The sequence below is a fragment of the Heteronotia binoei genome, chromosome 16 (assembly GCF_032191835.1).
Source record: "Heteronotia binoei isolate CCM8104 ecotype False Entrance Well chromosome 16, APGP_CSIRO_Hbin_v1, whole genome shotgun sequence".
NCBI lineage: Eukaryota > Metazoa > Chordata > Lepidosauria > Squamata > Gekkonidae > Heteronotia > Heteronotia binoei.
The window spans coordinates 55707451-55731170 of NC_083238.1; the positions used below are offsets into that span (position 1 = coordinate 55707451).

The 23720-nt window shown below is 50.1% G+C and overlaps 1 protein-coding gene across 1 annotated transcript in view; it reads left to right on the top strand.

Moving 5' to 3' along the window:
- The first annotated feature begins 711 nt into the window (after positions 1–711).
- Positions 712–23720, top strand: part of LOC132585352 (caveolae-associated protein 2-like) — a 45079-nt gene continuing 22070 nt past the window's right edge. The window contains 1 exon segment of the mRNA XM_060257211.1: positions 712–1197. Within this exon segment, the coding sequence (XP_060113194.1) occupies positions 712–1197 (486 nt within the window).

Here is a 23720-nt window from a genome sequence, read left to right on the forward strand (position 1 = left end):
AATATGCGAAAGATCTACGTGTGGCTCCCAAGCCATAGTTCGGCCCAGGGGTCATTTTGTAGAAAAACAGGTGGTGGAGCTCATCCCGGATTGTTATGCAGCTGCACCTGCCCTTCAATGGACAAGGAGGGGGAACTCTCACAAGGAGAAGGTGGAACTCTCAGGAAGGTTCCGGAGCGGCGCTCCTGTGAGCTCCCACTGAATCTGAGGCCTGGCTCGGCCACCCCTGCGCTACACCAAACGGGCTCTCGTGCTGTTAAGTTAAGCAAGTTTAGCCACCCCTGCTGTGATCCATGCAAAAGTTCTTCTTCTTCTTCTTCCCTCCCTCCGTCCCATTCTCTCTGTCTCTCTCTCCAGTTTTCATGCAGGGAAAAGCAACCCGGGGCGGGAAGATCACCGCGCCCGCCCCCAGCCCAGAGGCGGTCCCCGCAGGAGGCCGCGCCGGCCTCGCCCACCCGCCCGCCCTTTCCCCCATGAAGTCATGAGCGAGCGATGCCATTCGGCGCATAAAGGGGCGAGCGCCGAGGGGAGGCGCTCCCAATCGGAGAGGCTGCAGCGGCGCAGGCAGGAGGGCAGGAGGGAGTCCGCGCACAGCCGCGGGCCGGGAGGTGGCAGGAAAGCGGCCAGGCTCTCCGCCGCGAGGGCCCTGGGGCAGAGTTGCTGCGTGGCCGGCCCGGAGGGCGCCCCTTCGCGCTTGCCAAGCTGGACCCCATGGGCGAAGATGCGGCGCAGGCGGAGAGGGGCGCCGGGCCCGAGGGCGCGCTGGACGGCGGCAGCCCCAGCCCAGTGCCGTCGGGCAGCCGGAGTCCCAGCCTGCAGCCGGTGGCTCCCGCGGGCGCGCCGTCGGCGGGCGAAGGCGGGGCGGCGCAAGTGAACGCCATCACGGTGCTGACCCTGCTGGACAAGCTGGTGCACATGCTGGAGGGGGTGCAGGAGAAGCAGCAGCGCATGGAGGGGCGGCAGCAGGAGCTGGAGGCGGCCGTCAAGGGGGTGCAGGGCGACCTGGGCAAGCTGTGCAAGAGCCACGCCTCCACCAGCAACACGGTGGCCAAGCTGCTGGAGAAGTCGCGCAAGGTCAGCGCGCACACGCGCGAGGTGCGCGACCGCATGGACCGCCAGTGCGCCCAGGTCAAGCGGCTGGAGCACAACCACGCGCAGCTGCTGCGCCGCAACCACTTCAAGGTGCTCATCTTCCAGGTGGGTCAGGGCGCAGGGGGCACCGCGCCCCCGTCCACGGTGGCCAAACCCAAGTCCAGAAATGGCGGGGGGCTTCGGGGGGGGAGCCAGGCGCAGGCCTGGGACGCGCGGGATCGAACTCCAAAGGGAGTGCCGGCCATCACCTTGAAAGGGACCGCGCGCCTTTTAAATGCTTTCCCTCCACTGGAAATAATGAAAGCTACAGGCACCTTGGGGGTGGCGCCGGGAGACTTTGGGGGTGGCGCCGGGAGACTTTGGGGGGTGGAGCCGGGAGACTCTGGGGTGGAGCCAGGAGACTGGGGGTGGAGCCAGCAACAAGGTTGTGACAAGCATCATTGAACTCCAAAGGGAGTTCTGGCCTTCACCTTGAAAGGGACCGCACTCCTTTTAAATGCGTTCCCTCCACTGGAAATAATGAAGGCTACAGGCACCTTTGGGGGGGGGGCGCTGGACTTTGGGGGTGGAGCCAGGATACTTTGAGGTTGGCGCCGGGAGACTTTGGGGGTGGAGCCAGGAGGCTCTGGGGGTGGAGCCAGGTGCAGGGGACGGAGCCAGGAGTAAGGTTGTGACGAGCATCATTGAATTCCACAGGGAGTTCTGGCTCTCACCTTGAAAGGGACCGCATTCCTTTTAAATGCCTTCCTTCCATTGAAAATAATGGATGGAGCACCTTCTTTTGGGGCTCACAGAACTGGACCCCCCTGGTCCAATCCTTTTGAAACTTGGAGGGTCTTTTGAGGAGAGGCTCTGGATGCTATGCTGAAAATTTAGTTCCTCTAGCTCAAAAAGCAGCCCCCCTAGATACCCACAGATCAATTCTCCATTATATCCTATGGGAATCGATCTCCATAGGGAATAATGGAGTGCCCAGCAGACATTTCCCTCCTTCCCGCTTTCTGATGACCCTGAAGTGGGAGGAGGGCCTCCAAACCGGGGGATCCCCTGCCCCCACCTGAGGAATGGCAACCCTATCCCCACCCCTGGATGGAGGGGTGGGGCCTGGAGAGGTCTACTTGGGAGCAAGCCCCTTGCTGTGGGATTGGGGCTGGGGCTCCCAAAAACAGAGGTGTCTGCTGCGTGTGTGAGGCTGTGGCTGCAAAATAGTCAAGAGTCTAGTAGCATCTTTTGGGGGCAGGACCTCACAGGAGCGCAGCTCTGGAACCTCCAAATTGTGCCCTTTCTTTCTCCCCCCCCCCCCCAAAAAAAAATACTTGCTTCTGGGCTCCATTGTTGAAACCCCCTGGGAGAATTTTGCTGAACTCTTAAGATTGGACAAACTTTCTAATATTCCCCTTTCCTGCCCCCCCCCAAAGAAAATGGGGAAATAACCAAAACAAATAAAGCAGACCCGGGGAAATCTTCATCATGCGAATGTGGTCATGTAAGAGAAAGTAATTTAAAAAGTATGGTGGGAGGAAGGTTATTATGACAGTTATAATTCAAGACGCATTTTTAAGTAGACACTGAGCTGATAGAATTGAGTCCGACTTCCGGTGATGTCAGGGCGCGTGGCACCTGCAAATGAGTTAACGAGCCCTGGCACCTCTTCTTCTACAAAACGACCACCCGTTTAAGACTACCGTTTGTCATAGCATGCTTTTGAGAAACACAGCTCTCTTTTGGCAGATGAAGAGAGCTGTGCTTCTCAGAAGCTTACGTCACAATAAAATCTGTTGACATTTGTTGAGGTGCTACTCGACTCTTTACTTTCTCAGGAAACCAGGATTGCAGCTTTGCTCTCCTGACTTAGATCCAGGTGGGCGGCCGTGCTGGCCCGAGAAGCCGCAAGAACAAAACTGGAGTCCAGTGGGCACTTTTAAGACCAGCAAGGTTTAATTCTGGGTCTAAGCTTCCCTACACGTGCACACTTCTTTAGGTGGGTAGCCTTGTTGGTCTGAAGCGGCGGAACAAAGTTTTTGAGTCACGGGGCACTTTTAAAACCAGCAAAGTTTAATTTGGGTGTAAGCTTTTGGGTGCGTGCTCACTTCTTCAGATACTGATGGAGCGGGCACGCGCACAAAAGTTTGTGCCCGTAATTAAATGTCGCTGGTCTTCAGGGTTCCCCTGGATTCAAAACTTTGCTCTCCCAACTTAGATCCAGCAGGAGTCAAGTGGCACCTTTTAAGACCAAGAAAGTTTTATTTAGAACGTCGGCTTTCGTGTGCTAGAAGCTCACTTCATCAGACAAAAGTGTGGTATGGCCAGCAGTCTTACGTGTAGAGAAAGCAGGCAGTGAGTTAGTATTGCAGAATCATGGAAATGTTTTTTTAGCAGATTAAAAGAGTCACAAGTTGGGGCCTGGTGTTTGTTAGTTTATGTTAACTGGGCTGAAACAACAACAATTAAATTGGAACAGCAGGTCCATGTACTAAACCCATTGCGTATCCTGGGTGTGAAGTGCAATAAATAAGAGTTGTTGTAATGTTAAAAAAGGTAAAGGTAGTCCCCTGTGCAAGCACCAGTCGTTTCCGACTCTGGGGTGACGTTGCTTTCACGTTTTCACGGCAGACTTTTTACGGGGTGGTTTGCCATTGCCTTCCCCAGTCCTCTACACTCCCCCCCCCCCCCAGCAAGCTTAATGTTAGCTCTGGGTTAAAATGAGGGCATAGGTTTCTCAGAGGTTTGATGTAAGCATATAACACACATATAAACATGATTTTAGTTTTCCATTAGTCTCCCAACTTAGTTAGAGGTTGCATTGACCGAGCACTTCCCCCACTGCACGTATCTGTTTATTGCATTTTTATGACGCAGTTTGCAAACATGCCCTCTTTATCCGTTCTGTATTTATTTCTTGACATTTATTCTGTGAGGCAGGTTTGGCCACCCCTGTGCTAGTCCAGCACTCGTAACTGCTGCACTGTGCTAAATCTGTCTTACGTGTTCATTGCGTTTCTGTGGCCCCTTTAAGACCAACAAAGTTGTGCATGCGCGCTTCCTTCAGACTTTTCGTGCGCACACCCGAAAGCTGATGCCCAAAGCTAAATCTGTGCTGCTCTTCAAGGGGCTGCTGGACTTAGACTTCGTTCTCTTGCTTCAGACCAACACTTGCGACCCGCCTGAATCTGTTTGCTTCTTTGTGTTTGTCAAATGCATTTAGACCAGGGGTGGCCGGACTTGCTTAACATTAGAGCCACATGATAGAATAAATGTCAGATGTTTGAGAGCCGGAAGGAAGGAAGGAAATCTTAGCCGTCCTGAGCCCGCTAGGGGAGGGCGGGATATACGTAAATGCAATAAATAAATAAGGAAGGGAGAGGAAGGAAGGAAAATAGGTGGAGGGGAGGGAGAGAGAGAGGTGGGAAGAAAGCTACTTTAAATACATTCTCCAAGCCGCTGGCTGGCTTGACTTGGAAAAGCGATTTAAAGAGAGAAATGCCTTATGTAAGTCGGCCAACGGTGCAACAGGGGCTTCAAGAGCCGCAGGATATGCGTGAGAGAGCCACACTTTGGCCAGCCCTGATTTAAACAGATCCTGGCTCCTTTGCATTATCTCCAGGAATACTCATTGTGTGTATATCCCACTTTTCTTCTCTGGCATGTGAGCTTCCTTAAAAGGTTTCCTCTTCAGGCGCTGAGCAGACCCAGCCCTCTCTGCCTTGGCAAGATCCCCAGCCGGCACCCTCCGGCCATCTCCCGAGATCTTCCCCTTACAGATCTCTGGCCTTAATTGAGACATCTATACTCTGGAGTAGTTTGGGAAGCCACGTTCCTTTCTCCAGAGCCTCCAGGCTGTGCTTGTAAGCTTATTTACTTCTTCTCTTTCCCCTGCTGAAATGGCCTTGGGTCAGCCATAGCGCTTGTAGGAGTTGTCCTTGAAAGGGCAGCTTCTGGGAGAGCTTTCTCGGCCCCACCCACCTCACAAGGTGTCTGTTGTGAGGGAGGAAGGGAAACAAGATTGTAGGCCGCTCTGAGACTCTGTCTCTGAAAGGGCAGCTTCTGGGAGAGCTCTCTCAGCCCCACCCACCTCACAAGGTGTCTGTTGTGGGGGAGGAAGGGAAACAAGATTGTAGGCCGCTCTGAGACTTTGTCCTTGAAAGGGCAGCTTCTGGGGGAGCTCTCTCAGCCCCACCCACCTCACAGGGTGTCTGTTGTGGGGGAAGAAGATATAGGAGATTGTGAGCCGCTCTGAGTCTCTGATTCAGAGAGGGCAGGGTATAAATCTGCAATTCTTCTTCTTCCTCCCACCCACACGCAACATGCCCAAGAATCCACTATAAATTTCTTATAAAAACCCCCAAAACCAAGGGCCTGTGCCAACGGTCTTGAAGGGCAGGAAACCATTTCATAAGGGATTTCCATGGCGTAGGCTGTGGTTACTCTGCACATGCACAGAGGCACTCCAGATTGCCTTACAGATAAGCAGGGCATTTTTTTAGTAGCAGGGACTCCTTTGCATATTAGACCGCACACCCCTGATGTAGCCAATCCTCTTGGAGCTCACAGAAGGCCCTGTAAGAAGAGCCCTGGAAGCTCTTAAAGGATTGGCTACACTGAAGGGCGTGGCCTAATATACAAAGGAGTTCCTGCTACAAAAAAGCCCTGCAGATAATCAAGTACCCACCTAGAAAGGAAAATGGAATCTAGAATCTGGCTTCCTTGTGAGCCATCCCTCGGGAGTCCACCCCTTTCCCAGGGTCTGGACGCAGTGTTCCCTCTAAGCTGAGTTAGCGTGAGCTGGCTAACCATTTCGTAGCCTCCAGCTCACACATTTTTGTCTCAGCTCCGGGAAAAAGGCCCTAGAGCCAGCTAACCGATGCAGCAGCTCACCACTTTAATGTCACTCGCCACTTGAATGCCAGCAGCTCCCAAAGCAGAATTTTTGCTCACAAGACTCCACAGCTCAGAGGCAACGTTGGTCTGGAGCTAACCTAAGCGGGTCTACTTGGAAGTAGTTCTATTCTGCCTCAAGTGTTGGAAAGAAAACCGGGATATTTTAAAAAAAATATTCATCGAGGCTTATATGCTTGAAAGTGTTCTTACGGGAAGCTGCTAGATCCCGTCTCCTCCTTGCCACGAAAAAAATCAGCTAGGGGTGGGTTGTCACAGAATACGAATCCGTGCTCCAAAATTCCACCAAGTCAACAGAAGTTTGCATTTTTCCACTGCGGAAAGATCTGTTCATGGCTGGCACCGGAGGCCCGAACTTAACTCCTGCTGAATTGTAACTCGTTTCATTTCAACAAACGATCACTCCTCTTCACACGGTTTGTTTTAGGAAGTCAGATATGATGTACAAAGTGCTGACTTTAACTGATCCTTCGGTGTGATGAACTTCCAAGTTGGGTTTAGATGTTCCAACAGCTCTTGGCATGACGTTCAGTAGGTCGTGAGGGGTTACTTTGTTTTGAAAACGTCTTATTTGGGATGGTTCGCTGTGGTTTCCTGTCACGTGGAAACAGCGCCCAAGGGGCATGGTTGTCGTTCTTAAAAGTGTCTCATTCTTGATTCCACCGTCTATTTGTTCCAAATTTTCAAGCCATTGAAATCAGCAAAGTCAGGCTTTCTCTCATGGGAAGGAAAGTCCCTGAAAACGCTGTGGGGCTTACTCTAAGTTACCGTAAGTAGGGTAGGAAGGGTTAGTTAGTCACTATATCTTTGGTCCTATAAAGTCCAGGAAAGGGCAGCTAGAATGATTAAAGGGTTGGGACACTTCCCTTTTAAGAAAGTTTAAAACGCTTGGGGCTCTTTCACTTGGAGACACTTCGATTGTGGGGTGACGTGATAAGTTTACAAGATTATGCATGGGATAGAGAAGGCAGAGAAAGAAATACTTTTCTCCCTTGCTCGCAATACAAGAACTCGTAGGCATTCAATGAAATTGCTGAGCAGTTGGGTTAGAATGGATCAAAGGAAGTCCTTCTTCACCCAAAGGGAATTCACCGCCACAGGAGGTGGTGGTGGCTACAAGCATAGACAGCTTCAAGAGGGGAATGGATACGGAGCAGAGTTCCATCAGTGGCTCTTAGCCACAGCCTATTGTTGGAACTCTCTGTCTGGGGGAATGATGCTCTGTATTCTCGGTGCTTTGGGGGCACAGTGGGAGGGCTTCTAGCCGCACTGGTGAACCTCCTGATGGCACTTGGGTTTTTTGACCACTGTGTGACACAGTGTTGGGCTGGGTGGGCCATTGGCCTGATCCAACATGGCTTCTCTTCTGTTCTCTTATCTTTACTCTGTGCTCCCAAGAAGTTAAAGATGGTACACCCTGGTTTCCCCTCCCCTGTTTTCTGCTCACAGCTGCTCTGGGAGGTGGGGTACGTGGAGAGCATGTGACTGGTTACACAGGAAGCTAAGTGGTAGAGCAGAGATTCCAGGAAGGGTCTTCCAGAGTCTACTCCTGTGCTTTAATCACCACCCCAAGCTGGTGCAGATGTTTCAGGGTGGCTAGCTCAATGGCAAACCACCCCGGAAAGTCTGCCATGAAAGCGTTGTGAAAGCAATGTCACCCCAGAGTCGAAAACGACTAGTGCTTGCGCAGGGGACTACTTTTGCCTTTAGCTCCAGAGTGGGAAATTCCTGGAGATTTTGGAGGTGGAGTCTGGGGAAGAGGGCCAGGTTTGGGGAGGGGAGATCAACTGCATTTCTGGGAGATCTCTGAGCCCTACCTGGAAGTTATGAGTCCTGAGGTACTTACCAGGCCAATCTTAAGTAGAGTTACCCCTCTCTGAACCCATTGAAGAAGAAGTCGATATTGGATTTATATCCTGCCTTCCACTCTGAATCTCAAAGTCTCAGAGCAGCTCACAATCTCCTTTACCTCCCTCCCCCACAACAGACACCCTGTGAGGTGGGTGGGGCTGAGAGAGCTCTCCCAGAAGCTGCCCTTTCAAGGATAGCTCTGCGAGAGCCATGGCTAACCCAAGGCCATTCCAGCAGCTGCAAGCGGAGGAGTAGGGGAATCAAACCCGGTTCTCCCAGATAAGAGTCCGCACACTTTACCAGTACACCAAACTGGTTCTATGAGGTCGGTGGGGCTGAGACACCCTGTGAGGTGGGTGGGGCTGAGAGAGCTCTCACAGCAGCTCCCCTTTCAAGGACAGCTCTGCGAGAGCCATGGCTGACCCAAGGCCATTCCAGCAGCTGCCAGTGGAGGAGTGGGGGAATCAAACCTGGTTCTCCCAGATAAGAGTCCATACACTTAGCCACTACACCCAACTGGCTCTCTTTAATGGACTTCAAAGGGCACGGTTCTACTTAGGACTGAGTTGTAGCTCCATAGCCTGGACTTAAAGCCTGTCCTTTCCTTTTTGACTTACCTAAATGATAATGCTTTAACGACTGACTGGCCACAAGCAGTAATCACAATGAAACAGCTGTATATTATCCCGTGTTCTGTTTAATAGCAGCTGGCAAAAAATTGGCAACTAACAATATGATCCTATTATCTGGCTCCAGCAATAACATCTGAATTTTCCCTTTTTAATGCTGGTGTTTTTCTTTTAAAAAGCAATAAAAATCACATGCTGTTTTTAAAGTATTCCTAAAAACAGACCTCTTGCCTGGATTGTTGTTCCTAAGGATATTATTTTGGGGCCCCGGGCGATAAAAGCAAAGGTTCGATGCGGCCAAGAACATTTTGATACATTTCCCCTCCCTAGAGTCGTGCCCTCTTCAACAGCACTTTCTTTGTTTCTCAGAGTGCAGGGAAAGTAAAGGAAAGGTCCCCTGCTCAAGCACCAGTCATTTCTGACTCTGGGGTGATGTTGCTTTCACAATGTTTTCACGGCAGACTTTTTACGGGGTGGTTTGCCATTGCCTTCCCCAGTCATCTACACTTTCCTCCCAGCAAGCTGGGTCCTCATTTGACCAACCTCGGAAGGATGGAAGGCTGAGTCAACCTCGAGCTGGCTACCTGAAAAACCCAGCTTCCGCCGGGGATCGAACGCAGGTCATGAGCAGAATGCAGGGAGTTCAGCACAGTTGGGGTTGGATCCCACCAGCTCTGCCGCTGGTGGAAAAGGGAGGAGGGAGTCCCCTTTGACTCTCTCCCCTCAAATGCTAGACAGGAAGGGCTGCCAGGTCTGGGTTGGAAAAATGCATGGAGACTTTGGGGGTGGAGTCAGGAGAAGGCGGGGTTTGGAGAGGGGAGGGGCCTCAGCAGGGTACGATGCCATTTTCTCCAGGGGTAGACAACCACAAGTACTGGAATCACGGGAGTAACAAATCCGTAATATCAAACAAATGCTCCATGCTAACCAATTGTTATGTCTGTTGAACAGTATTCAGTTCTTTTGCATAGTAGGCCACACCCCCTGACACCATTGTTCCACACAGGGCTTTTTTGTAGGAAAAGCCCAGCAGGACCTCATTTGCATATTAGGCCACACCCCCTGACACCATTGTTCCACACAGGGCTTTTTTGTAGGAAAAGCCCAGCAGGATCTTATTTGCATATTAGGCCACACACCCCTGACATCACCATTGTTCCACACACGGCTTTTTTGTGCATGCAAAAGATTTCAGAAAAGCCCTTAAGTGTTATTTCTTCTCCCCTCCAACTGTTTCCTAGAGATGCTGTCAAGATCGGCATCTGGTCACTTCAGAAATAATTCCTTTGAAGTGTTGTTAGGGCAACAGTGCAATCCTGCAACAAGTTACTCTTGACGTAAGGCCGTTCAGATGAGGGGGCGTAGACTGGAGTAACTCCACACAGGACGGCCATGTTGCTTTTGAGCTTGGTGGAGTTTTTCAAATTCAGCTGCTGCTGCTGTGACAACCCTTATTTTAAAGTTGTGCAAACAACACGACTCTGTGGGGTAAACACTTGCAAGAGCCCGTTCAATCCTGCATTTAGGAAACGCGTATTAAGAAGAGAGGTTGAAAGTTTTAACTGTCCCTGGAATGAATACTTATAAACAAGGGTTTTTAAGAACATAAGAGGAGCCATGTTGGATCAGGCCAATGGCCCATCCAGTCCAACACTCTGTGTCACAGCAGCCAAAAAACCCAGGTGCCATCAGGAGGTCCATCAGCGGGGTCATGACACTAGAAGCCCTCCCACTGTGCCCCCCCCCCGAAGCACCAAGAATACAGAGCATCACTGCCCCAGTTAGAGAGTTCCAACAATACGCTGTGGCTAATAGCCACTGATGGACCTCTGCCCCATCTGTTTATCCAACCCCCTCTTGAAGCTGTCTGTGCTTGCAGCCGCCGCCACCTCCTGTGGCAGTGAATTCCATGTGTTAATCACCCTCTGGGTGAAGGACTTCCTTTTATCCATTCTAATCCGACTGCTCAGCAATTTCATCGAATGCCCACGAGTTCTCGTATTGTGAGAAAGGGAGAAAAGTACTTCTTTCTCTACCTTCTGTATCCCATGCATAATCTTGTAAAACTCTATCATGTCACCCCTCAGTCGACGTTTTTCCAAGCTAAAGAGCCCCAAGCATCCATCAGTGGCTATTAGCCACAGCGTATTGTTGGAACTCTCTGTCTGGGGCAAGTGATGCTCTGTATTCTTGGTGCTTGTGGGGGGAGGGGCAGCAGTGGGAGGACTTCTAGCATCCTGGCCCCACTGATGAACTTCCTGATGCCACCTGGGTTTTTTGGCCAATGTGTGACACAGAGTGTTGGACTGGATGGGCCACTGGCCTGATCCAACATGGCTTCTCTTATGTTCTTATGTGACACAGAGTGTTGGAGTGGATGGGCCACTGGCCTGATCCAACATGGCTTCTCTTATGTTCTTATGTGCAGAATACAGGAGAAATCCCAAGTCTTTTGGTCAAGATGTACGGAAGGGAGGGAAACCAGAAAGCTGATGTGACACATCGTCGGTGCATTGAAAGCCAGTTTGGTGTGGTGCGCAGACTCTTATCTGGGAGAACCAGGTTTGATTCCCCACTCCTCCACTTGCAGCTGCTGGAGCGACCTTGGGTCAGTCATCACTCTCGCAGAGCCGTTCTGCTCCAAAGCAGTTCTCTTGGAGCCCTCTCAGCCTCGCTTGCCTCACAGGGTGTCTGTTGTGGGGAGGGAGAGGGAAAGGAGATTGTAAGCCGCTCCAAGCGAAGGGTGGGGTATGAATCTGATCTTCTCTTCTTCAGTCCTAAACACAGATACTCAGAAGTCCCCTCAAGTTAGGGTTGCGAGCTCTGGATTATGAAATTCCTGGAGATTTTGGGGTGGAGCCTCAGGGCAGGGATGGATTAAACTCTGCGGAGGTTCTTGGCACTTTTTGAATTCTCAGTGTAAAGAAGAGGGTTAATTCCTTAATTGCTAGTGGACTCTCTGTGTGTGTATATATTCCAACAAATGAAATTGCTTTAGTACTGTAGTCGGAGCCCTCTGTTCACGACCTGAGTTCGATCCCAGCGGAAGCTGGGTTCAGGTAGCCGGCTCCAGGTTGACTCAGCCTTCTATCCTTCCGAGGAGGGTCAAATGAGTCCCCAGCTTGCTGGGGGTAAAGTGTGGATGACTAGGGAAGGCAATGGCAAACCACCCCGCAAAAAGCCTGCCGTGAAAACGTTGTGAAAGCAACATCACCCCAGAGTCGGAAACAACTGGTGCTTGCACAGGGGACCTTTCCTTTGCCTTTTTAAATTATTGGCAGAACATGGCTTCTACGTTGCGTGGGAGAACCTCTCGAGACTTGCCAAATTGATCACTGTTGTTAATTGTTAATCTTTGCGTTGTGATAGAACATGAATGTGCGTTACGTTAGCCCATATTCTTTATTAATCGCATAAATTGATTCATGTGAGCAGCAACAGCGTCGAACGATAGAGTGTTCTGGTTAATATTGTAGATTAAGTCATTATTTAACACGGTTATCTCCAGGTCCTCAACGTGTTCCTTTCCCCTGTTTACACCACCTGGGTTCTTCAGCCGTGGCAGCTCTGATGGGAAAAACAGGGGGATCCCATGGGGTGCCGATACGGGGCCAGCCCCTGCAGTAACTTTGCATAAACGCCTGTTTGGAATTCAGATCCAAGCGGGCAGCCGTGTTGGTCTGAAGCAGTCGAACAAAGCAGGAGTCAAGTGGTACCTTTAAGACCAACCAAGTTTTATTCAGAACGTAAGCTTTCGTGTGCTCTCTGAGCACACTTCATCAGACGAGGGGATCAGGTATTGTGGGCCGTTAAAACTTGCACCCTATCTTTTTAACACGCCGTGTTTCCTGAATGCTGGATTGAGCCGGCATTTGCAAGCGGTTACCCCACAGGGTCGTGTTGTTTGCACAGCTTTAAAATCCCTGAGCCCCTCGTCCGATGGAGTGTGCTTAGAGAGCACACGAAAGCGTACGTTCCGAATGAAACTGGGTTGGTCTTAAAGGTGCTACTTGACTCCTGCTTTGTTTGGAATTCAGTATGCAGGAGGTCTGTCTCTGCCCCTCCCTAGAAACCCAAATCAGAGAGAGAGAGAGAGAGAGAGAGAGAGAAATCAGCTGCACCCAAATTGCGAATTATTTTGCAGGCCAAGAAAAGCTCTTTGAAACATGCAAACCCCTACTTCATTTTTTTTTTTAAAGAAGTTAAACCAGTTTTTGAGAGAGCTGTTGTAAACCGGGGGCCCGCTTCCCAATTTCATCAGGCTCGTCGTAGCTTTGCTCTGGCAGGGTGTCCTGTTCGGGCCTCCCAGAGAGAAGGTTTCGTTCATTCCCCACCGTCGTTTCTATACCACCCGGGTCGAACACCCGAGGCGGGCTGCCAGTGCTTGGAACGCCAGCTCCATTCCCACTGGAGGGAGAAGCAAAGGATTGTGGGAAATTCTCTCACTGGCAGGCCTTGAATTCAGCAGGAGCTCCCAGGGGCACAGCTCCTGAATCTTTCTGAGGGTTCCCCCTCTTCCTCCCCACCTACCTTGTCCTCTGAATAGTAGGTGCAGCTGCATAACAATCCCTGGATTAAGATAACAGGCAGCCAGCCAGCCACAAGGGGCTTTGCCACGCGCCCAGCAGCCCTCATTAACCCTTGGAGAAGCCAACGCCACCCTTTCTCCACTTCTGATGTGATTTTGGGCGGTGGGTGGCTTGCTGGCCTTGTGACTGGGGAGGCTAAGGAGAGCCCCAGGTGAGTGAGGCCTGCTTGGGCTGGCTGGATCTCTAGCCAGTCCATGTAGGCCTCGCTCGCCCTGGGTTCTCCTTTCTTGTGTTGGGTTGTTTTCAGGTGGTGGGGGGGCAGCATATGCTAATGAGTTATGCTAATGAGCTCACATATTTTTCTGCAAAACGATCCCTGCTCACTGGGAAGAACTGCCAGCTGCAAACCTTTATGCATTTTCTGAAGCGAGTGCGAATTCTGTGATATTTGCTTTCAAGTTAACAGGCGATTGGGTAGTCAGATGCATTTCCGGCTTTAGTGTTGCATTTTTAAGTCATGGCGTTCCTTCTGCAAAGCACACCCACACTGGAAGGGCACATCTTATTTGTTTTTCCTGCCATTAAAAAGTAGCTATTTTTTGACTGCCCTGCCTATAAGGATTTACTCAGTTCATTTTATCCCACCCTTTCTCCAAAGGCGTTCAAGGTGGTGGACTTTGTTCTCATCTCTTCTGTTTTATCTTCCCAACAACCCTATGAGGTGGGTTAGACTGCGAGTGTGTGACTGGTCCAAGGTCGCTGTGAAACAGCTGGGATTTGAACCTGGGTCTCCCAGATCCTGGTACGACTCCATTTTATCTTCGCAACAGTCCTGTGAGGTTGGTTATGCTCAGAGGGAGAGTGATTGGCTTGGTGTCAGCTTCCAGTGACCTTCCAAGACAGAACAGGATTCGAACCCAGGCTTCCCACATTGTAAGGCAGTGTATGTGGTATAGCCAGGAGCAGGGGTGGAATTCTAGCAGGAGCTCCTTTGCATATTAGGCCACACACCCCTGATGTTACAATCCTCCAAGAGCTTATGAGGCTCTTTTTCATAAGCTCTTGGAGGATTGGCTACATCAGGGGTGTGTGGCCTAATATGCAAAGGAGCTCCTGCTAGAATGCCACCCCTGGCCAGGAGATCCTAACATTGTCTGGCAGCTGGAACTCTAGCTCTTTTAGTGTTACGCACCGCTAAGTGGCGAGCTAACCTTGTTTTTTAAGGCAAGAGACATTTCAGCTGTGCTTTGCCATTGCCTGCCTCTGTGCCCCAGCCGTGGTATTCCTTGGGGGTCATCCTTCCAAATACTTGCTAAGGCCAACCCTGCTTAGCTTCTGAGATCTGACAGAAGCAGGTTAGCCTGGACTAGCCAGATCAGGCCGCAAGCATTGTGTGCTTGGTATTTTATAACTTGGTTAGCAGCTGCTGGTTGCTGTTATCTGTTTTTGTTGTATCATATTTTGACTTTAAGGAGCTGTTTTATCATTTACTAGCTTTCAGCAGCTGTTGGGATCGGCTTCGTAGCTGTTGCTTTGGTTTGATTTTCCACGGTTTTATTGCAACGTTGCATTTCAGCTGGTTGAAAGCTGCCCCCAGCCGCTCTCGGGAACGACACCCAAGAACAGGCCAAAAGAAATAAAAAGAGCTTCACTAAATAAGTATGTAACCGAGATTTCACTTCATGCGTCTGACAGAGCGAACTCAAAGGTTACAAAGGCTTCAATAAACTTGACCCTAGAAACTCTTCTTGGGTCTGTATGTATATGAAGTACCGTTTATGTCACTAACTTGCAGAAGGGGTGTTTGTTTTCGCTGTCAGTCGGGAACGCAGAAGTGGCCAACACGAGTAGATTTCAGTGCGTCGGTTATTATTTGTCATGCTTTAGAATATTCAGAGGGCCCTGTGTGCTTTGTATTCCGTACGACGACCCTGCAAGGACAGGCCAGTAATGTGACGTTCAAGTTCCATGAGAAGTCAAGACCAAGAAAGGATGGTTTAGTTGGCACCGGTGTTCTCTCTGCGCTGAGTTAGCTACCCCCCCCCCCGCCCACACACACACTTTCTGATAAGCCTGAAACGAGGGGAGGAACTCCAAACTGGGGGATCCCCTGCCCCCACCTGGGGATTGGCAACCCCATACCTACACCAAAACCCATCACCCCCGGGGTTCCAGCCCCAAATTCATTGGAATTTCTCACCTGGAGTTTTTCAGTTCCCCACACCCGGCACCATTTTCCATGCTCGTGTGTCCCCTACTCTGAGATGCCCTTTACCCCTTTGAGCAGAACGTTGAAGCCCTCTGTGTGTTTCCCCCAAGACAGCTCTGGGTAGGGTTGCCACCTCTGGCTTGGGAAATTCCTGGATATTTGGGGGTGGAGTCTGAGAAGGGCGGGGTTTGGGGAGGGGAGGGACTTCAATGGGGTAAAATGCTAGAAGAATTTACCTTCCTTAGCAGCGGTTTTCTCCAGGTGAAGCAATCTCTGTTGCTTGGTGATCCATTGTAATCAGGTAGAATTCTAACAGGAGCTCCTCTGCATATTAGGCTGCACCCCCCTGATGTAGCCAATCCTCCAAGAGCTTGCAAAAAAGAGCCTTGTAAGCTCTTGGAGGATTGGCTACATCAAGGGGTGTGGCCTAATCAGGGCTAGAATTCTAGCAGGAGCTCCTTTGCATATTAGGCCACACCCCTGATGTAGCCAGTCCTCCAAGAGCATACAAGGCTCTTTTTTGTAAGCTCTTGGAGGATTGGCTACATCAGGAGGTTTGGCATAATATGCAAAGGAGCTTCTGCTAGAATTCCACCCCTGGCCTCGGCAAGAGTGCCAGACAGTCTAGGGCCGGCCCCGGAGATCCATTCACAGATTTCCAGGTGCGTCATCTGGTTTGGCTCTGGAGTCTCCCAGTCCCTCGTGTCAAATTTTAGTTCGGTGCTTATTTTTCTCCGAAGAAGTCCATTCTTTCCATAAGGCTGAAACAATGTGGAATTTGTGTGGCGACAGAATAGGCTAAAGCATTCCAGCTCAGTGCTTCTCTCCGTATAACAATTTCGTCGTGATTCCATTATAACGCTTTCCCCCGCCCCAGACTTTCGGGGACGATGGCTGACCAAAGTTATTGAGTGCGACAGCTGAAAGAAACACGTGTTTTGTGCGCGCCTTCTTCCTGCCCACCAGATATTGTTCCATTTTCCACATCAGTGCTTATAAATAAGACCCATTCTCTTGCTCTTTTTATGGTACGGTGCAGTCAAATGGATATACATTTCCCCTGATCAGAGTAGCTACTGATGCACAGGCAAATGGCTTTGCATGGTTTTCTAGTGTGTATGATTTTGCAGAATAGGCGCACATGGAAATTTCTCATGCGGAACATGCAAACGCAACAGCACGATCGAAGAACCATTTTTCTTCTTTCTCCTCCCTACTGTGTAGAAAATTAGAAAAATATTGGGGGAACCCCTGTAGGCCATTAAGTAAAGGAAAAGGAAAGGTCCCCTGTGCAAGCACCAGTCGTTTCCGACTCTGGGGTGACGTTGCTTTCACAACGTTTTCACGGCAGACTTTTTACAGGGTGGTTTGCCATTGCCTTCCCCAGTATCTATGCTTCCCTCCCCCCCAGCAAGCTGGGGGCTCCTTTGACCGACCTCAGAAGGATGGAAGGTCAAGTCAACCTCAAGCCGCCTACCTGAAAACCCAGCTTCCGCCGGGGATCGAACTCAGGTCGTGAACAGAGTTTAGGACTGCAGTATGGCAGCTTTAACACTCTGCACCACGGGGCTCTTAAACTGGAAAGACCACCTATATAATTCCCATTTTGCTGTAATAAAAAGGGAAAGGTAGTCTCTTGTGCAAGCACCAGTCGTTTCCGACTCTGGGATGACGTTGCTTTCACAACATTTTCACAGCAGACTTTTTTACAGGGTGGTTTGCCATTGCCTTCCACAGTTATCTACGCTTTCCCCCCAGCAAGCTGGGGACTCATTTGTCCAACCTCGGAAGGATGGAAGGGTGAGTCAACCTCGAAAGGATGGAAGGCTGTGTCAACCTCGAGCCGGCTACCTGAAAACCCAGCTTCCACCAGAGATCGAACTCAGGTTGTGAGCAGAGCTTAGGACTGCAGTGCTGCAGCTTTAACACTCTGCGCCACGGGACTCTTTTGTAGGCCGTTAAGGGTTCATTAAAAAGAGGAAGCTGTGGCCTTTTTTGTTTCTTAGATGCTGTTTATGATTTGATTTGATTTATTAGATTTATATCCCGCCCTCCCCACCGAAGCAGGCTCGGGGCGGCTCACAAGAATAAAATCACAATAAACATTAACTATGCATTTTAAAATATTGCAATATTCAATAATATAGCGGTTAAAACCAGTTTGGTGCTATGCTTATTAATTTCCGATGGCGTTCAGTGCTCTTAGGTATCTTTTGTATTACAATGGGAGGAATTCAGTCGAAGCCTAACCGGAATAATACTGTCTTGCAAGTCTTGCGGAACTGGGCGAGGTCTAGCAAGGCTCTAACCTCCTCCAGTAGTTGGTTCCACCAACAGGGGGTAGTGATCAAGAAGGCTCTCTCCCTAGTGATTTTTAATCTTGCCTCCTTCGGCCCGGGGATCGAGTGTAGATTTTGTGTTCCAGATCTGAGTACTTTCTGGGGAACATGTGGGGAGAGACGGTCCCTAAAGCAGGCAGGTCCTCGGCCATAACATTCAGATAATGTTGTTTAGTTCAGCCCTTTTATTGGCGTAAGAGGAGAAGAGAAGATTGGATTTATACCCAGCCCTTCACTTGGGACTCTCAGAGCAGATCTCCTTCCCTTCCTCTCCTAGGCTTCCCAATCCCCAGGTCCCAGCGGGGGATCCCCCGGTTTTACAGGCTTCCCCCCTCCCGCAGCCAGCTGGCTGGCGGGGGAAGCCCCTCCCCCACAGCCATTATGCACCTCCATGAACAATTCCCATAGGGAATGATCTGTGGGTATCGGGGGCTCTGGGGGGGCTGTTTTTTGAGGTAGAGGTGCCAAATTTTGAGTATAGCATCTAGTGCCTCTCCCCAAAATACCCCCCAAGTTTCAAAAGGATTGGACCAGGGGATCCAATTCTACAAGCCCCAAAAGAAAGTGCCCCTATCTTTCATTATTTTCTATGGAAGGAAGGCATTTTAAAAGGTGTTCTGTCCCTTTAAATGTGATGGCCAGAACTCCCTTTGGAGTTCAATTCTGCTTATCACACCCTTGCTCCTGGCTCCGCCCCCAAAGTCTCCTGGCTCCACCCCCAAAGTCCCCAGATATTTCTTGAATTGGACTTGGCAACCCTATCCTCTCCCCACAACACCCTGTGAGGGAGGTGGGGCAGAGAGAGCTCTGAGAGAATAGCTCCGTGAGAGCTGTGGCTGACCCAAGGTCACACCAGCACGCTGCGTGTGGAGGAGTGGGGAATCAAACTCGTTTCTCCCGGATTGGAGTCCACTCCCTTCACCGCCGCACTAAACTGGCTCTGCACTACACTGAACTGGTAAAAGGAGAGAATTATGTTTTAGCTTCAGGTGGGTCCGTCAGCCTGAAGCAGGAGAGCAAAGCTAGAGTCCCGTGACACTTTTCAGACACACAAAGTCTTAATTATGGCGACCACCAGGGCTTTGTTTGTAGAGAAAGCCCAGCAGGAACTCGTTTGCATATTAGGCCACGCACCCCTGACATCACCATTGTCTCACATAGGGCTTTTTTTGTAGGAAAAAGGCCAGTAGGAACTCATTTGCATAGTAGGCCACAGACCCCTGACACTGAGCCAGCTGGAACTGCGTTCCTGTGCGTTCCTGCTCAAAAAAAGCCCTGGCTACTACAAGCTTTTGTGTATATGCGTGCTTCTTCAGCTGTTACACTCCCGTTCTCTAAGGGACTCGAGGAATCATTGTCCACCCCAACACATACGACCGGGGGTTTTGGGTAGCAGGATCTCCTTTGCGTATTGGGCCACACACCCCTGATGTAGCCAATCCTCCTGGAGCTTCCAGTAGGCCCTGTACTAAGAGCCTTGTAAGCTCTCGGAGGATTGGCTACATCAGGAGGTTGTGGCCTAATATGCAGAGGAGCTCCTGCTAGAATTCCACCCCTGTAGCCAATCCCCCAAGAGCTTAGAGGGCTCTTCGTACAGGGCCTACTGGAAGCTCCAGGAGGATTGGCTACCTCAGGGGTGTGTGGCCCAATATGCAAAGGAGTTCCTGTTCCAAAAAAAAAGGCCCTGCATACCCCTGCCCCATTTTATTATCACAACAGCGTTGTGAGGTAGGCTAGGCTGGGAGACAACAGCGACCTGAAGACCATCCCGCCATCTTCGCAGCCAAGCAAGGTTTTCTCAGTTCATCCCTTCCGCCTACCGCGCCAAAGTAGTCTTTATGCGCTGCCAGTATCATCTTGTGAATAGACAGGGGTGGAATTCTAGCAGGAGCTCCTTTGCATATTAGGCCGCACCCCCTGATGTAGCCAATCCTCCAAGAGCTTACAAAAAAGAGCCTTGTAAGAAGTGGAATTCTAGCAGGAGCTCCTTTGCATATTAGGCCGCACCCCCTGATGTAGCCAATCCTCCAAGAGCTTACAAGGCTCTTTCTTGTAAGCTCCAGGAGAATTGGCTACATCAGGGGGTGTGGCCTAATATGCAAAGGAGCTCCTGCCATAACCTCATTTTCTGGTGAGCTCTGTCTCCTGCGGTGGCCATTTTGCAGCTGCAACCGGACCTCATTTCGAGCAGGAGCTCACAGGAGTAGAGCTCCAGAACCTCTAAATTGTATTGTGTTCTCTCCTTCTCTCCCCCACCCCCCCTTCCCACCCTATAATGGCGTCTGGACTCCATTGTTTAAACCCCCTGTGAGAATGTTGCTGAACTCTTAAGATTGGACAAACTTTCTAATATCTTTCCCCACAAAACATGGGACAATAACCAAAACCTATAAAGCAGACAGATGGAAATCTTCCTCATGCCACTGTGGCCACAGAGGCGAAGGGAATTTTAAAAGTATGATGGGAGTAAGGTTTTATTCTGACGGTTATTATCCAAGAAGCATTTGAAGGTAGATGCTGAGCTGCTACAATGAAGTACAACCTCTGGTGATGTCAGGGGCGTGTGGCATATGCAAATGACTTGTGCTGATGAGCTCTGGCACCTCTTTTTCTGTGAAATGACATCACCCTGTGTCACAATTCCAAAGGTCACCGCAGGTTCAATAAACCTTGCAGGAACCCTTGGTTCAAAGTCTTCTAGGAAGGAGGCCCGATTGAAATCGACCAGAGACAGGGCCTTCTCAATTGTAGCCCCCTGCTGGTGGAACCAACTGCCAGATGAAGTGAGGGCCTTGCGGAACCTTGTGCAGTTCCGCAGGGCCTGCAAGACTGTCCTCTTCCGGCTGGCATTCAATTGACTCGGCACCAGCATTTAAGAGAAGTGGAAGAAGGCCGTCGCCACCAGAATAGCACCAACTCAATATTCTGTTGTATATATATTTTATTATTGAATGTGTAATTTTAATACTCATTAATTTAATTGTTTGTGGGATTTTATGTTGTGAGCCGCCCTGAGCCTGTTTCGGCGGGGAGGGCGGGATATAAATCAAATCAAAGAAAGAAAATAAAGAAATAGGACCACCCTGAGCTATTCAGTTGCAAACTTTGTTGTAAAAGAAAGGAGGAAGAAGAAGCTATGCTTGGCTCTTTTTTTATAAGGCCATCCATGCGCATTCCATGTCCTTTTTTAGCAGCGGCTGGGATTATACGAACACTAAATTTGAACCAAGTATGCAAAACATTCCGCTCCGTTCTGAAAAACTGCAGCTCTGAGCGCGGGCGGGGAGGGGACGAAGGGTTGGGTGCGACTTTGGCCAGAGGCAGATGTGCATTTCCTTGTTCAGCTTCTCTGAGTTGGGATTTTAAATACATCAAGAGGGCCTGAATGGGAAACACTGGGGGGGGGGGGGGGATGGGAAACGTGCCAACCAACCTCCGCTCCTTTCCCTCTGGGAGGAACCGGGCCCACCTGAATCCCGTTGTCCTTCTTCAACCCCGTGTTTATGAAACCAGCTCAGGGAAGCGTTCCAGCACATGTGGAATTGCTGCATTCCCCTTTTTACCGGTTCCTCTCAGGAGCAAACTTCCACGTCTCTCCTTTTTTAAAACATAATGTCAGGGCTTTTTTTTGTAGCAAGAACTCTTTTGCATATTAGGCCACACCCCCTGACGTAGCCAATCCTCCTGGAGCTTACGGTAGGCCCTGTACTAAAAGCCCTGTAAGCTCTTGGAGGATTGGCTACATCAAGGGAAAGGAAAGGTCCCCTGTGCAAGCACCAGTCGTTTCCGACTCTGGGGTAACGTTGCTTTCACGACGTTTTCACGGCAGACTTTTTTACAGGGTGGTTTTCCATTGCCTTCCTCAGTCTTTTACACTTTCCCCCCAGCAAGCTGGGGACTTATTTCACCGACCTCGGAAGGATGGAAGGTTGAGTCAACCTTGGGCCAGCTACCTGAATCCAGCTTCCACCAGAATCGAACTCAGGTCGCGAGCAGAGAGTTCAGACCACAGTACTGCAGTACTGCTGCTTTACTACTCTGTGCCACAGGGCCGCTTATATCAGGGAGGTGTGGCCTAATATGCAAAGGAGATCCTGCTACAAAAAAAGCCCTGGATACTGTGCACAGATTGGGGGGGGGGGGGCAGCCAGATTCATGTATGTTTGCAAGGAACAAAAGAGGGAGGGGAGAATTTCAACCCAGAGCAAAGCAGGAAAACAAAGAGGTTGAAAATAATAGAAAATCCTTGCATGTAGAAATATTCGGTTTAAAAAAAGAAGCTGAAACCATATAGAATCACAGAGCCTTTAATCAAATTGCGCTTATTTAAAACGGTGCGTAAACATCATCAGCTTTCGTTACAGGTGTAGGGTTTGCCAAGTCCAATTCAAGAAATATCTGGGGACTTTGGGGGGTGGAGCCAGGAGACATTGGGGGTGGAACCCGGAGCAAGGGTGTGACAGGCATAAGTGAACTCCAAAGGCAGTTCTGGCCATCACGTTGAAAGGGACCTCACACCTTTTAAAATGCCTTCCTTCCATAGGAAATAATGAAGGATAGGGGCTCCTTTGGGGGCTCATAGAATTGAACCCCCTAGTCTAATCTTTTTGAAACTTGGGGGGGTATTTTGGGGAGAGGCACTGAGTGCTATGCTGCAAATTTGGTGCATCTACCTCAAAAAAACAGCCTCCCCAGAGCCCCAGATACCTGCAGATCAATTATCCATTATTTCCTATGGGAATGAGTCTCCATAGAGAATAATGGAGTTCCCAGCAGACATTTCCCTCCCCTCCCCCCGCTTTCTGATGACCCTGAAGTGAGGGGAGGGCCTCCAAACTGAGGGATCCCCTGCCCCCACCTGGGGATTGGCAACCCTATGGTATCTTCCCCTCGTGTTTAAAAAATAAACTTGGGGAAAGTGCCAGTAAATTAAGTTGAGCTTAGCAACCCTCCCGCTAAGCTATGGAGTCTTGTGAGCAAAAATTCTACTTCGTGAGCTGCTGGCATTCGTGTTGTGCACCGCTGCATGAATTAGCTTGCTCTGGGATCATTTTTCCTGAGCTAAGGCAAAAACGTGAGAGCCGGAGACGACAAAAACAGTGAGCTAGCTCACGCTAACTCCGCTTAGAGGGAACGCTGGGCCCTAGATAAGAGCAAGCGTAGCCGTAGCACCTTAGAAATGAACCAGTTTTAGAATTTAGCCTCCAGGCCACCAGTGTACCCTCTAAGCTGTGGGCTACCGGCAGTAAAGTTGTGAGTTCCTACACCAATTAGTTTGCTGTGGGGCCATTTTTCCAGAACTAAGACAAGAATGTGAGCTGGAGGCTAAAATACTGTGAGTTAGCTCACACTAACTCAGCTTAAGGGGAACACTGACCCCTACCTGAATTTCCCCAGGCAGTTCCGCTACTAGTGTCTGATGAAGGAAGTGTTGACTCATGCTCTGGTCCGTGGACCAGTACCGGTCCATGGCCTTACAGCAATCGGGCCATGAGTTGTATAATTATTTCATTGTATATTACAATGTAGTAATAATAATATGACATTGGATTTATATCCTGCCTTGCACTCCAAATCTCAGAGTGGCTCACAATCGCCTTTATCTCCTCCCCCCACAACAGACGCCCTGTGAGGGGGGTGGGGCTGAGAGAGCTCTCACAGCGTCTGCCCTTTCAAGGACACCTCTGCCAGAGCTCTGGCTGACCCAAGGCCATTCCAGCAGCTGCAAGTGGAGGAGGGGGGAATCAAACCCAGTTCTCCCAGATAAGAGAGCTCTGGCTGACCCAAGGCCAATCCAGCAACTGCAAGTGGAGGAGTGGGGAATCAAACCTGGTTCTCCCAGATAAGAGTCCGCATACTTAACCACACCAAAATAAAGTGCACAATTGTATCATCCCAGAACCATCACACACACACACCCCAGTCCGTGGAAAAACGGTCTTCCACAAAACCGGTCCCTGGTGCCAAAAAGGTTGGGGACCGCCGCTCTACAGTGCTCCTTGGTTCAAATCTGACCGCTACTCCCTGAAAGTACCCAGGCAGAGTGATACATGGCCTGGCATTTTGTTTCCTTTTTTCATACATGTAGTACCCTCTCTGTGTTACAGCACTCCCACACCAGGAATCTTAAGCCCAGAGGGAAACCGCACGGGTTGTTTTTCGTGCTACTTGGATT